At 34.0% G+C, this 13,627-nt stretch overlaps 2 protein-coding genes across 2 annotated transcripts; both read right to left on the bottom strand.

The window, feature by feature from the left end:
- Positions 1 to 358: 358 nt before the first annotated feature.
- Positions 359 to 2,490, bottom strand: LOC104220830 (2-oxoglutarate-dependent dioxygenase 19-like). The gene is made up of 4 exons (XM_009771787.2): positions 2,108 to 2,490; positions 1,662 to 1,897; positions 1,037 to 1,364; positions 359 to 944 (listed from the first exon to the last, which is right to left on the bottom strand). Exons 1-4 carry the CDS (start codon positions 2,360 to 2,362, stop codon positions 690 to 692), a joined length of 1,074 nt encoding a protein of 357 aa, XP_009770089.1. The 5' UTR covers positions 2,363 to 2,490; the 3' UTR covers positions 359 to 689.
- Positions 2,491 to 7,346: 4,856 nt separating this feature from the next.
- On the bottom strand, positions 7,347 to 11,434 carry LOC104220831 (2-oxoglutarate-dependent dioxygenase 19-like). The gene is made up of 4 exons (XM_009771790.2): positions 11,080 to 11,434; positions 10,286 to 10,524; positions 8,185 to 8,512; positions 7,347 to 7,857 (listed from the first exon to the last, which is right to left on the bottom strand). The coding sequence occupies exons 1-4, from the start codon at positions 11,338 to 11,340 to the stop codon at positions 7,597 to 7,599; spliced, it is 1,089 nt and encodes a 362-aa protein (XP_009770092.1). The 5' UTR covers positions 11,341 to 11,434; the 3' UTR covers positions 7,347 to 7,596.
- Between the last annotated feature and the right edge of the window lie 2,193 nt (positions 11,435 to 13,627).

Below are 13,627 nucleotides of genomic sequence, written 5' to 3' on the forward strand. Positions count from 1 at the left end.
AAAAGGCACTTTTGTTTGCATCCTGGAATACATCGTTCCAACATTCATACAGTTCCTCTCTGAATTTTCCTCTTTCTTGTTTAGTCTCCAACAAATAGATGTTAAGATAAACACAGAAAATAATTTAAATTCCTTAAGATTGTTGGTATTACGGTGTTCAAAATCAGAAAAATAGAACTTAGAACAAAAAATGCAAAAATAATTCCGAGCCCACTGAATACACAATATGTCCTTAAGGAATTTAATCCCCTCACTGTTGCCCAAGTTATACGGATTAATTCCTCCCAGGATAGAACATAATAACTATTCTGTGATAGCGACACTTCAAATCACAGAACTTCAGCTAACTCAACAAACGTAGCAAATCACACTTGATACTAATGTTTATTTAGAAAATAATGCAACAATATAGAAAAGAGGGGAAAAGATTTCAGATTTTCCATTACTAAGAAATGAGCTCAAACCTCTAAATTTATAGACAAAGGAAGAGTGAGATGGGGAGGTGCAATCCAAAAGGTGCCTCTTCCATTTCCCATTCACACCCCTTAATAAAAACGCAACACACCAAGCTGCCCTTTTTTATTGTTCCATTAGCCAAGCTTTGTTCACTATTATCTATATGAGAAGAATCTCATCAAACACTTGGAAACAAGAGGTCAGTTCCCAAGGAAAAGAAAGGGAAAAAACACTCAGTTCCTTGAAATCTTGAGTCTTTCCAAGCAGGACTTCCCATCAAGTTGGTTACTCTGTTGCAACTCCAAGTAATCCCTATACTTCATTGGAATATAAGCTGCTGCGCTGTTTTCATTATCTACAAGTGGAGAAGCTGGGCTCACAATTGTTTCCAGTGATGGACCGTGAGCTGTGGCTATTGATATCCTCGTTACTTTGTTGTTCACCGCTGCTCTATGCATATTGCTCTTGTATTTTCCATTACTGAATATCTAACATGATAAAGGACGTATCATTAATCATCATATTTTGAGCCTCAAAGTAACTTGTTATTTATAAACCACTATAAAGGGATTTAATTTACCTCAAGATGGTCGCCGGTGTTTACCAGAAGAGAATTAGGAAGGGCATTGACATTAATCCATTTGCCTTGATACTGAACTTGGAGACCTGAAACTTGGTTCTGAATTAGAAGTGTTAAAAGGCCATGATCTGAATGGGGTGGCATCCCCATTGTAAGTTCAGGTTGAGGACAACTTGGATAGTAATTTCCAACAAAGATTTGAAGGCCTGACTTCAAGTCTAGAGCTTTGTCCAAGAAACTTTCTTCAAGCCCCAGGCTTTCTGATATACCTCCTAGTAACTTTTTTGCCACTTCCCCTATTTTCTCACAATACTCCGATATAATATCCCTATTAAATTGACATTATCAGGTCAACAAAAGATAATTGTCCATAAAAAGTTGAATTAGTAACTGGAACATAAGGTCAGATTACCCAAATTCTTTACATTGTCAGGTATATGTATAATGTAAGTTAATTGACAAACACTATCTTGTACTAGTAAGGACTGACATAAGAAAACTGAATCAAGTAAGGTAAGAGCCTCTGATATTATATTCGTTTTCCAACTTTGGACAATTCAAATAGCAGTCTTCTTAATTTGATGACAATTCCGCGCAGATGAGGAGTAATGTAATAGATGGACACCTGTAGCATTGAGGCTTGGTGGGGGAGTGAAAATGAGGATGAACAAAGACCTTGAGATAGTCTCTCCAGAAGAAGACATTTTCTTTAGAGGCATTAAAACTTGTCCCACATCTTATAGGATCCAACACATGTTTCCCAGCATACTCCCGCTTATCTTCCTCTGGTAAGTTGAAAAAATCATGTGTGCAATCAATCACAGCCTTCATCAAATTTTCTGATATGCCATGGTTCACTACCTGCAGTTTTGCACACCCAATTAAATATTCTCTAGTACAAAACAATTTGAAACGACCATACGAGTCAGTCTCCTTTGTTTTTTTTTTTTCTTTTCTAAACTACAAGGAGGCAAGGAAAGGGGAATGAATACAAGGTGGGGAATCGAACCCTCGCCAATAAGACAACCAACTGAGCAACTAAGATTCTCGAGTCATTCTCATAATATGTACCATGAAGAAGCCCCAATCTTGACAAGCTTTGCTAAGGTTGTGGATGGCTATGGAACGTTGATGAGGATCACCCGAAGTGAGTAGAGAAAAATCAATGATGGGAATTGAGTTTGAATCATCAGGGTCTGTGGCAGAGGAGTCACCAGGATCATTTGTAGAGTGAACGTAATTAGAAGGTATGAAGTGGAGATCAGGTGAATCAGCTAATTGTTTGATGTTGGGTGGTTGAAGCAGTGGAGCAGCTGTGGTTTCCATCTCTGTTACTGGGTGGAGATAAGCCTAAGTGATGATAATATTTGCTGTCTACATTTGATTGTCATTTATCAAGATATTTTTTTTGTTTTATGTGTCAAAGTAGCAACAGAAGTTGTGGAAAACATTTTATTGAATGACAAGTGTTTGTGCACTCTATTATATATATAATTGAGGGCCTAAGAAGCCAGAATTTTTATTTATCTTTTACCTCAATTTTTTTTTTTTCTTCCCTTTTCTTGATTTATATGCTACTTAAAATAATTCAAAAGTCACCTCATAAATTCTCGATCTAATTGCACTTGTTCACTACTATACTAATCATCCTAAAAGTCACTATCAAACACACGGTTAATCTAACCGTTCATAATAGGACTCATGCTTCTTCTTTGGCGTTTCATCTTCAAAATTCATAATGAGGTTTTTTCTTTTAATGTTTACTTGAACTACATATCATTATAAATATTTTAGTTATGTAATTTTACTTCAACATCACTTTTGTTTCATCCCCTTAGACTTCAGTCAACTTCTTATCCTTTAGTCATTTTCTTCATTAAGCCTCTTCCTTATAGCCCCTTCAAATTTCCTTTCCGTCATGTCATTTACATATTATATAGACCTTTACTTCAATATGGGCCCCATCATTCCTCCTCAATAATATGCATCTCGAATTTTAGTGTATGATAATGAATTGATGTTCCTGACGCCGCTTTGGATGACAAAGGTCTCTGCACGAGATCGTCATTCTACTAATAAGTGAAGGAATAAAGAAGTGATCATGACATATTTTAGTGTTCGATGGAGATTTTCTTTTTTTAATTTATCTTTCACTTACCCTCCTGTAATTCTTATCTTTATCTATTATGTACTTATTATGATTTTCCTTTTATATTTTCATGGTTGTACTTGTGTTTCGGGTTCAAATGTCAAGATAGGATCTTATTGCTTGACTGGTTTGGTTTTCATTGGATGTTAAGGTTCCAGTATATTTGTATGTTTGTGTTTCGCTGAGTTTATGTGCCCACTTCATCAGGATATTGAGTGGCTACTGAAGGTATTCTTAAAGTATTGACTTTGGTTGTGATAAACAATTTCTCATTTCTTCTCTTGAAAAAATCACAAAATGCAAGATCCTTTGAATCTTCATATTTCCATACTTGTGAGGGCATTTGAAATATTTAACTTTCTATTTTTCAGTTAAACACGTTTACGCTTTAGGGCACCTTTTTATGACCAAAATGCCAAAATCTTTTTTCTCTTTTTGTCTTCTTCATTTCTCAGCCTTAGTTTTTTAGTTTTAATTATTCTTTAAAATCAGATCACTAATGCGTTCAGTCTATTTGTTATCAATCTATCTATGTTATTTGGAAGTTAGAAAAGAAGAAGGAAAAGAATATTTAACATTTTTTCCAAGAAATAGAAATCGATACGGAAGTAAGAAACAACACCAATAACTAAAAAGAAAAAAAGGGGGGGGGGGGGGGTGTGAAAAAGTGTTAAATAGGAGGAAAAGGAAAAGAATAGGTTAAGACAAAATTTACGGGAGGATTCTTATATTTGATTCAACAAATTTGGACGACGCATTCAATTTTGCCGCTTTTCCCTTTTCATTTTTCTACGATTGCAGTTTTTATCATTGTAACTTCTTGGATTTTAAACAAAAAAAATCTGAAAATAATAAAATTATACTCAATAAAAGAAAAAATTAAATAATTACTTTAAATATCACACAAGCTTCGTTTTTTCTTAACGGACGAGAGGGGGGAGGTTATGGGGAGGGGATTACAAAGTCGGGAATTGAACAAGGCGAAAGTTCATATAGCTAATCAACTAAACTATTGTAAGATTCTGCACAAGCTTCCTTATAATTTGTTACACGAGAACTTTGTCTTTCTATTTCAATTTAGTCTTGACTCTTGATTATTCCAACAATTAGCTAGCAAGTTTGAATGGATAAATCATAAGTTCAGCTACTCCCTTTGTCCTAAAATACTTGTCATGTTTCATTTTTCGAGAGTAAAATTGACTAACCTTATATGGATTAGATTAATTTAATATTTTAAAATTAAATTTTAGATATTTGTAAACTATATAAAAAATTACAGATCTTCTCATATAGTACGGTGAAAATATATATATTAAAATATTGATCAAAGTTCAGGTAATTTAACTCTCAAAAAGTGAAATGTGATAAGTTTTTTGAGAAGGAGGGATATTAGTATTTTTCTTTTACAAATAATGTGAGTTAGTTTTTGGTTTGTAAATTGTGGTCACATTACATGTGACTTGGCACTTCTGTTATACCAAGTTACATACCTTTTTTTCTCGACAAAATTACACAATAATGCACTCCATAAGTTGACTTTGCATTATTTTAGCCCACTTACAAGTTTGCAAATGTGTAGCCAAATATCAATAAGCTTAGATCTAAATTTTTTTTCCAGTTTTTTTATTCTCTATATCTTTAAGCGTGAAATATTTTCATTCTCCTTTTTCCTCAAGTTTCTACATACCTATCACAACTACGAAAATTCACAAACAGACGCGAGAAATCTAAAATCTCATCTTCTTTAATGCTAATCTTATTAGTTTTTGAATACGATTTTATGAGAAATTTGGAGTGTGTATTGTTTAAACTTATTAAAATTAGTCTAAGTAGACTGTATACAAAGTTTGAAGTCATTTAGTGGAGATTTGGAATAGTCTTAATCAAGAATTGCAAGTGAAAATCGTACAAAATATTCATCAGAGATGCTTATACACTTTTATACAATATTATACACTTTTATACAAAGAGGTATATTATATATATAGTTGTATAAAAGTGTATATATAAAAATGTATAAGCACAGTAGTGAAAATGTTAGTGATACACCATGTTTATATGTGTAGCAGTTGAAGAAGAAGAAGAAGAAGAAGAAGAAGAAGAAATGTGAGAAATCCACCAAACACCTGTAAATAATGTATCATCCTTGTATAAAATAATGTATAAGAGGTGTTTATACACTATTATACATTACTTATACAATATTATACACTATTATACAAATGAATCTTATTAATGGAACTTCACTAGTTCTTCTTCTTCTTCTTTGGACATCTTCTGAAATTCAACTCAAATCTACCTCAAATCTGCTCCAAATCACTTCAAATTTGAGTTTTGAACTCCCCTTGACGATCCCAATCAATTGGGCCAACACCCAATCCAAACAACTAACAAAATCGAAAAATCCAATTTCTGAAATTGAAGCTTCGAATGACCTTTAATGGTGACTCCAAAAATAATAATTCTCTTAAGTGGTATTTTTTCTTCTCATCTTAATAGTGATTATCAATTTTGAATCTGGAAGGAGAATTGAAGAATATATATAATGGTAGAAAAACTTTAGGGTGCAAAGTCGTTAAAGAGGAAGAAGAAGAATGAAGAAAAGAAAAAAATAAGGTAGGCTAATTGGTGAAAAATAATTTTCAAATTATGTACAACCTAGGCTATATCAGGTAAGGACTTCAAACGTGAGCCATTTTTTGATGGATTATGGGGCCAAGTGACAAGGAGCGTAATTCCCCCTTTTTTTCTCCTCTTTCCTGTCTCGCGATTGTCCCTATATAGGTGTTTATTTATTAGACATTTCCAAACACTCAGTTACGTGCTCTTTGATGGTCTCAAATTTACCCCCTCCTTTGTAATGTTTATATATTTGCCATTCATTTATGGTTTCAAACATTTTCCCTTCCCTAATAATGATACTTTTAACATTCATTTACGTGATTTTTTCTAATTTCTTACTATAAAACCTATTTGACAAATCATTTAACAAAGGAAATGTGCACGCTTATCCTTCAAATTAGAATTTCATGTTTAGCCTTTTGTTTTGGCAAATTTTCTTTATTTTCTCGATCAACACAAGTCTTTACTCCATGAAAAGGCCAAAAACAAGCTAGCACTATTAATCGTACAATTTCAGTATTTGTAAAATCTTCTACAAAAAACTCTCTGCAACTTATATTTCTATACGTAAAGTGTTTACTATTTACTTAAGCAACTGATATTCAGAAATTCCATTAGATTTATTTGGGGGGACGCTTTAAATGGTATCTGTGATCGCACATTTAATTATAGTATTCTCAAGAATTTAGGTAATTTTGTCATAAGTTATATCATACTATGTGCATGTAACAATTAACTAAATGTATGAAAAGTCTTTTAGTTTTACCCAGTCTTTATATTACTTTTCTTTTGTTTTTTACAAATTGGAAAAAAATAAAAGTATGAGTTTAAGCAAGAAAAACATGGTTAGTATGTCCGTTCATGCATTAAAAAATACATCTAATTAAACATATATCTTCCAATGATATTAATTAGAGAGACACAATTGTAGTATGCACAATGTTTATTACATGATTGATAATAATATTTATGAACATCATCTAAAAATGCACACTTACACGATTAATTTCTCTTTGAGAAGACTGTCCTTAAGAGCTGTCATTTTAAAACTACAAATATATAGGTAGGCAATGCTCTATTTATTTGGATTTTCTTGCTTTAGTTTCTCTTTGAGACAATTGTAGTATGCACAGTTTTTTGCTTTATTTGGTAGACTGTCCTTGCATGATATATTTGTTGTTTTTATTTTGGTACTGTAAAGTTTTTATTTTTTTATATTAATTGAATTACAAAAAAGAACACCTAACTGTGCGAAGCGCGGGTTTAATTAACTAGTTAAATAAAAAGGAAGGGCAATAACGCAAACGTTTTCTTTAATAAGTCAGATAATTTGTGGTTTATATTTTTGTCCAATCTGTTTGTAAAATTTATAACACCTGGATAAAGTTCACAAATTCTGCTCCTATCCATCGTAAAACCTTCCTCAAATTCATCAAAAGATAAATTAACCCACTCGTGTTATTAAGGAGTTTTGATTACTTCTTTTTTGGGGTAAATTAAACAAAATCCACTTGTCAAACAAATAGAATGCTTCAGTCGACAGAACTTATAGTAGTAATTTATTATGTAAGACATAATTAAGTAAAAGTTCTCCTCAGTCCTCATCTATCCATAAAGACCAATCACTCATATCCAGTTACATAAGGGGCAACTTGGAGTAAAGTAAACAAAGGCAATTTGCGACGAGAAAAATTATTACATGCATGTCAATTAACAAGAGCAAAAATTCAAAATAACCGCGTAATTTTGCCAGCAATAGCATACTGTGTTTAACAAAATCAAAGTATAATTAATGTGGTGGTGAATTAATCTTGATTCGATCCAAGCAGGATTTTCCGTCGAGTGGATGAGTCTGTTGCATCTCCACATATTCACTATATTTGGTTGGAAAATAGAGAGGTGGAAATCTTTCATTTTGGATTAAAGGTGAAGCAGCTGGTCTCACTGTGACATTCATAGCTGGGCTATTTGCAATTCCTATTGATATCCTTGCTACTTTCTTCACTACTGCTCTGTGCAATACACTCTTGTATTTCCCATTTGTAAATATCTGTCCATGCCACACACACACAAAAAGAAAAAGATCAGATTGCATATAGTAGTAAATATAACAACAACAACAAATCCAGTGTACTTGATTTTTCTTCGCAGAGTTTTTCAAGAATTATATTGACCAATATTTAGTGTAAAATTAGAAATAGACAAATTCGTCACTAAAACTATCATAAACATGTGATAAAACTACCCCCAAAAAATGAAAAAATTTAACCATTATTTCAAAATTCAAAGTATCAAATAATTGCTTACTGTAGCCTCGCGAAGAATTTCCAACGAACAATGTAGGATAAAATGAGTAATATTACGGAATATTTTATACCTCGAGGTGATCACCAGTGTTAACCAAAATAGAGTTGGGAATGGGATTGATGTTGATCCATTTTCCATTGCGTTGTAGTTGTAATCCTCCAACTTCATTTTGTATGAGAAGGGTCAAAAGCCCAAAATCAGAATGGGGTGGAAGGCCCATTACAAGTTCGGGCTGGGGACATGCTGGATAGTAATTTGCAACAAACACTTCGAAACCCGAGTCCAGATCCATGGATTTTTTCATCAACTCGTGTTCCAGTCCCAAGCTTTCTGATATTCCTGAGAGTAACCTTCTCGTCACTTTTCTGCATTTCTCACAATACTCCCTTAAAACCTCTCTGTAAAATCAAACGACAAACCAAAAATAAAATAAAAAATGCTTTTACTTTCATGACGAATATTAATAAATTAAAACAGCTTTATAGAAAAAAAAAATGAACTAAACAAAAGTCACCACACTCTAATTTGCACATTGTTCTCCTTTAAAAAAAGGAGAAGACATGAAAATTTAAGAAAAAACTATTCTTTAGATAAACTAGTCATTAATATAATTGAGTTAGATGATAAATATGTAAAAAAAAAATCATACTTTCTCTTAGGGGTGTAAATGAACCGGGTTGGTTCGGTTTTTATTAAAACCAAACCAAACCAAATATATCAGTTTGGATTGGTTTGGTTTTGTTGGGTTTTCGGGTGTTTTTGTAACATGAATATTTTTTCAATTTTACTTTATTAAATTTTTTATAAGTAAATATATGTTTAGTAAAAATTTAAAAAATTGACAAACATATGATCTATTACAATATTTTTATGGGAGAATTTTGTTAATAACACATGTAACTACAATAATTTTTCGTTGATGTATACTTTCAAGGTTAAACGAATTTAATAATTAAATATAAAAATCAATATAATACCTAATTAATGATATATTCTATTTAATTTTAGATTATCGAAATACCACTTCAAATTCAAAAAAGACATAAGAATTTAATGAATCTTGACATAAGAACATGGAAGAATAAAGAGATTCACGCATTTCAATAACACTTGATAAGAAAGTGATCATATAACTCATTATATTATTTAATGTTAATAAAAATGGAGTACTTCATATTCTATTAAATATTACATTCCATAAGAGAATCTCAAATATTTCTAGAATTTTTGTAAAGAAAATTTTATATAAAGTCTTAAAAGTATATATAAAAATTATATATTTATATGTCGGTTTGGTTCGGATTTTTTTTTTACTCAATATCAAACCAAATCAAATCAAATCTAGTCGGGTTTTTTAATCAGTTTGGTTTGACTTTTCGGTTGGTGTGGTTTTCCGGTTCATTTTGTACACCCCTACTTTCTCCGATCCAGTTTATGTGATAGCATTTTATTTTTACTCTCTTCTAGAAAAAAAATGATAGTTTTCTAAATTTGAAAAGAATATAACTTAAATTTTTATTTTACAATTAATGATAAGTTTATATAGCCACACAAATGTTATAAAATATTAAAGATCACAATTTTTAAAAATCTTATAACTACAAGTATTATAGTAGGCTTATGACCACAAATTTCAAAGTTTTTTTTTTCTTCATTCTTGAATTTTATGTGTATTCAAATTTTGCATCATAAATTGAAACGGAAGGGGTTCTATATAGTATAGAAGTTTAAAAATAAAAAAAATATCTTGGACCCTTTTAATGAACTTTAGGCCACATGTTTTATTGGATCGATTTTGAGTGCACAGGCCAACCTCAGACACGAGTGACCCGTTGACAGATGTATTCACCTGACATGACATCGACCATTTTCTTTTAGCTTGATTTGTGACTTTTCATGGCCAAATTTCAAATCTGGATTTTTTGAAGTAATAATTTCGATAGGACGATTCTCTTGTTGTACAGTTATTGTACTATGAATTTGCACATTGCTTTTTCAGGTTTCAAGCTAGGTAGCTTTCATTTTATTATACCTTGTAAAGTTTTGGTGAGTGAATGTGACGTATCATGATAAATATGTGAAAGCCAATAGGTAGACCTCTTAAGAATTTTCTGTCATGATAAATTAATGATGTTGTGCATATATAATTTATGACGAGACAATGATTGAACCTGAAATGCTTGGGTTGATGAGGGGAGTGAAAGTGAGGATGAACAGAGAGTTTAAGGTAATCTCTCCAGTAATAGCTATTCTCCTTTGAAGTATAATTAAAGCTGGTGCCATACTTTATAGGATCAAATACTTGTTGCCCTATGTACCGACTCTTCTCCTCCTCCGCCATCTCGAAAAACTCATTTGCCACCTCAATCATCTCCTTCATCAAACTTTCTGCTATTCCATGGTTCACTACCTGCATCACACATGTGTTGCTTAAACAAACTAAATATCTATACTTATTTTTCAAATATATGGGTGTGTGGTTCGACGAAAACACAGATACGCGGAATCAAAAATAAGAGCGAAGAAGAAGAATCAATTAGAATATGAACCCTAATTACCTTTATGAACTCAATCAATTGTAACCCTAAGCTATCAAATGATTGACAACACTTGAAGACCCGGATAAAGTAATTAAGACTAATTTAACACTAATGAAAGAGTGTGAGACCTGATGGCCATAAGTTTTATTTCATAATTAATTCAATTTCAACTACCACTTATATTTGTTAATCAAGGAGGTAGTGAGCTCCCATATAAAGCTTTCCGAAGTTCTGGAGAAGACGATGCATCTTGTATTAGACGCGTAATGCGACTTGTCAGAGCTCCGTCTGTTAAATTTGCAATTATATTGCATTCATTCATGTCTATACTTGCAACTAATACAACAGCACGCTAGCACCTAAGAATCTTAAGTTGAAGTTTAATAAAATTAAACCATGCTAGCTAGCTTATTATACGTACGTACCATGAAAAATCCCCAATCCTCACAGGCTCGTCCAAGTTCCTGTATGGCTTTGGAGTGTTGATCAGGATCTTCTGAAGAAAGGAGGGAAAAATCAACGATAGGGATTGAATCTGCATCATCAGTACTACTAGTGTCAAAGGCCGGGGAGTGAATGGGGCTATTAGGGTGAGCATAATAACAAGGCACTACTGCTTTCATCACATTCGGCATCTCCGTAAGTTGTTTAACGCTTGTGATAATATTGTTGGATTCCCAAGCCATATTTCTGATAGATGTCTTGTGCTGTGATCAGCAGCTGTAGTGTGGAGCTTATTGTTAATACTATATGAAAGCTGGTCTTGGATATATATATATATATATATATATATATATATATATATACACTGATGAAATGAGGTTCACCAGTCAGATATACTACATGAATTAATACTATCTTTTATTAATGGTCGATATGAATTCACACATCAACTTCGTTGTATTATATTTTCAGTAAGTATATTAAGAATGAACCAAAAATTACAAATCTTTATAGAAAAAATCGTTTTAAAATGTTTGAAATTTTTTCCACGGAATCCTATAATATCTCGGGGGGTGATAGTGATCTAAAAATGAGGCAGAAGAGTCCCACACTTCAGCCGTCTCTTTAATTCCCCTATATATTTCCACGTGAATCATATGAAAATATGAGTTCACTTACTTTTCTCCATATCATTTTATTGTTAAATTATGAGGCGTGAGCCTCTTGGTCCTGTGTATTAATTAGAAGATGTAGACGATTGATGTTAACACCTACAAGGTTACATGAACAGATGAACTAGGGTTGAGCTGCTTCTCTAGCTACTCTTTTTAAGCTTTTTCTTTTAAATATTTTTTATAATGGTTGTGTGAGCGACTAGCTGTAGTGGGCACGCGGAGAGGTAGAGGGCGACCTAAGAAGTATTGGGAAGAGATGATCAGACAGGACATGGCGCGACTTAGGATTACTGAGGACATGACCCTTGACAAAGAATTATGGAGGTCGAACACTAAAGTTGTAGGTTAGGGGAAAGTTGTGAATATTTCTACAGCACAATAGAGTGAGACTAGCTAGTTAGGAGTTAGACTAAGAATGTCATTGGTCGTCTATTGATGCAGGGCTTTACCTGCTAGTTTTACTATACAAGCCATTTATTTCGTATTTTGTATTCTGTATTTCATATCTCTTATATTGCTATTATTGTATTCAATGCAGTGGTGATTCAACGCAGCCGCTGGCCTGAGGCGCATCGTATCCCGCCTAGGTACGCTATCGGGATCGTCATCATCAAGTCGCCTCCTTATAGCCGGATGTGCCACTGCATGATCATCAGTGGTGCTGACAGGATCAGAAGAAGGGGTCGTCAGTCCAGTAGAAACCTACATAAGAATAAAAAGCTTAGAATAACAAAGTATATAATAAGTCACAACAATTTGAATTGTCGTATCACTATCTCGTCGGGCTCCTAAATGTAATCATCTGTCGCAACCATGTCAACATTGCATTCAGCCTTAAAAAGGAAATTAACAAAGTTATGGAAAATAAAGACAAATTCTAATTCAATACTATGAAAACCATACCTGCGAACGTGATGATGAACCATAACTCAGCCGGCGCTAACTATGTAAATCTCGGGTCGGCCGCTCCTCAGCAACAGTAGACGGGCTTGGAAAGTATGTATCCCAATCCATTCCAGAACAGTGCGTGCCCATGATCAATAATTGACCTGACGGGGTCACCTGCGAAGTCCCTAGAGCGAGATCCATCCCAAGGCTGTATGACGGCATGTCCGTCTCATGTAGGCCACTCGGCAGATCAGTAGCAACATAATCAGCAGGGGCCTCAACGCTCCCTTGCTGGGGACCACCTCATCTCCGCCCACTGCCACATCGTCCGACACCCCCGCCTCGTCGGGCACCACTACCTCGTGCCATACTAGGGCCTTGCTCATACTGCACTGGATCCACATAATCAGGTATGTGAGCCAAACACTGATCCTCACGGGCTCGCTGTAGTGTCCGGGCAGCCAACTCTACAAATCTACAGCTATAATCCTGCAAGGCGTCTGCAAGATCGCCGACATAATCCTGTATCTGCAGTCCCATCTAATAGACTGTGTGTAGTCCAATAGCCTGTACAACGTATAAAATATAAACTATGTATATTGCACTAAAATACAGTTATATAATGAATAATAATAGAAAACATACCAGGGCCTCGTATCGCCCGACGTATGGAACGTACCGACTGCCAACCTGATGAATAGGGTTCCCGATAAAAATTCGGGTGACGTGCCGGTACTAGGACATATACCTCTGAAGATCAACCTCCTGGATATATGTAGGTGGGGGCGGAATCATCTGATCTCGATGGTCCCAAATATGGATCTGCGCCGCTAACCATGCCATAAGTGCGTCGTCTGCCCTACAATGATCATCCTTCTGATAATGTGTAGGCTCCCATATAGGTCCCCTCGGTATATACTGCGGGCGGCCAAACTGCCGAAGTACCCACTCCGAGGCATGTTGCTCC

This window comes from Nicotiana sylvestris, chromosome 1 (genome assembly GCF_000393655.2).
Source record: "Nicotiana sylvestris chromosome 1, ASM39365v2, whole genome shotgun sequence".
NCBI lineage: Eukaryota > Viridiplantae > Streptophyta > Magnoliopsida > Solanales > Solanaceae > Nicotiana > Nicotiana sylvestris.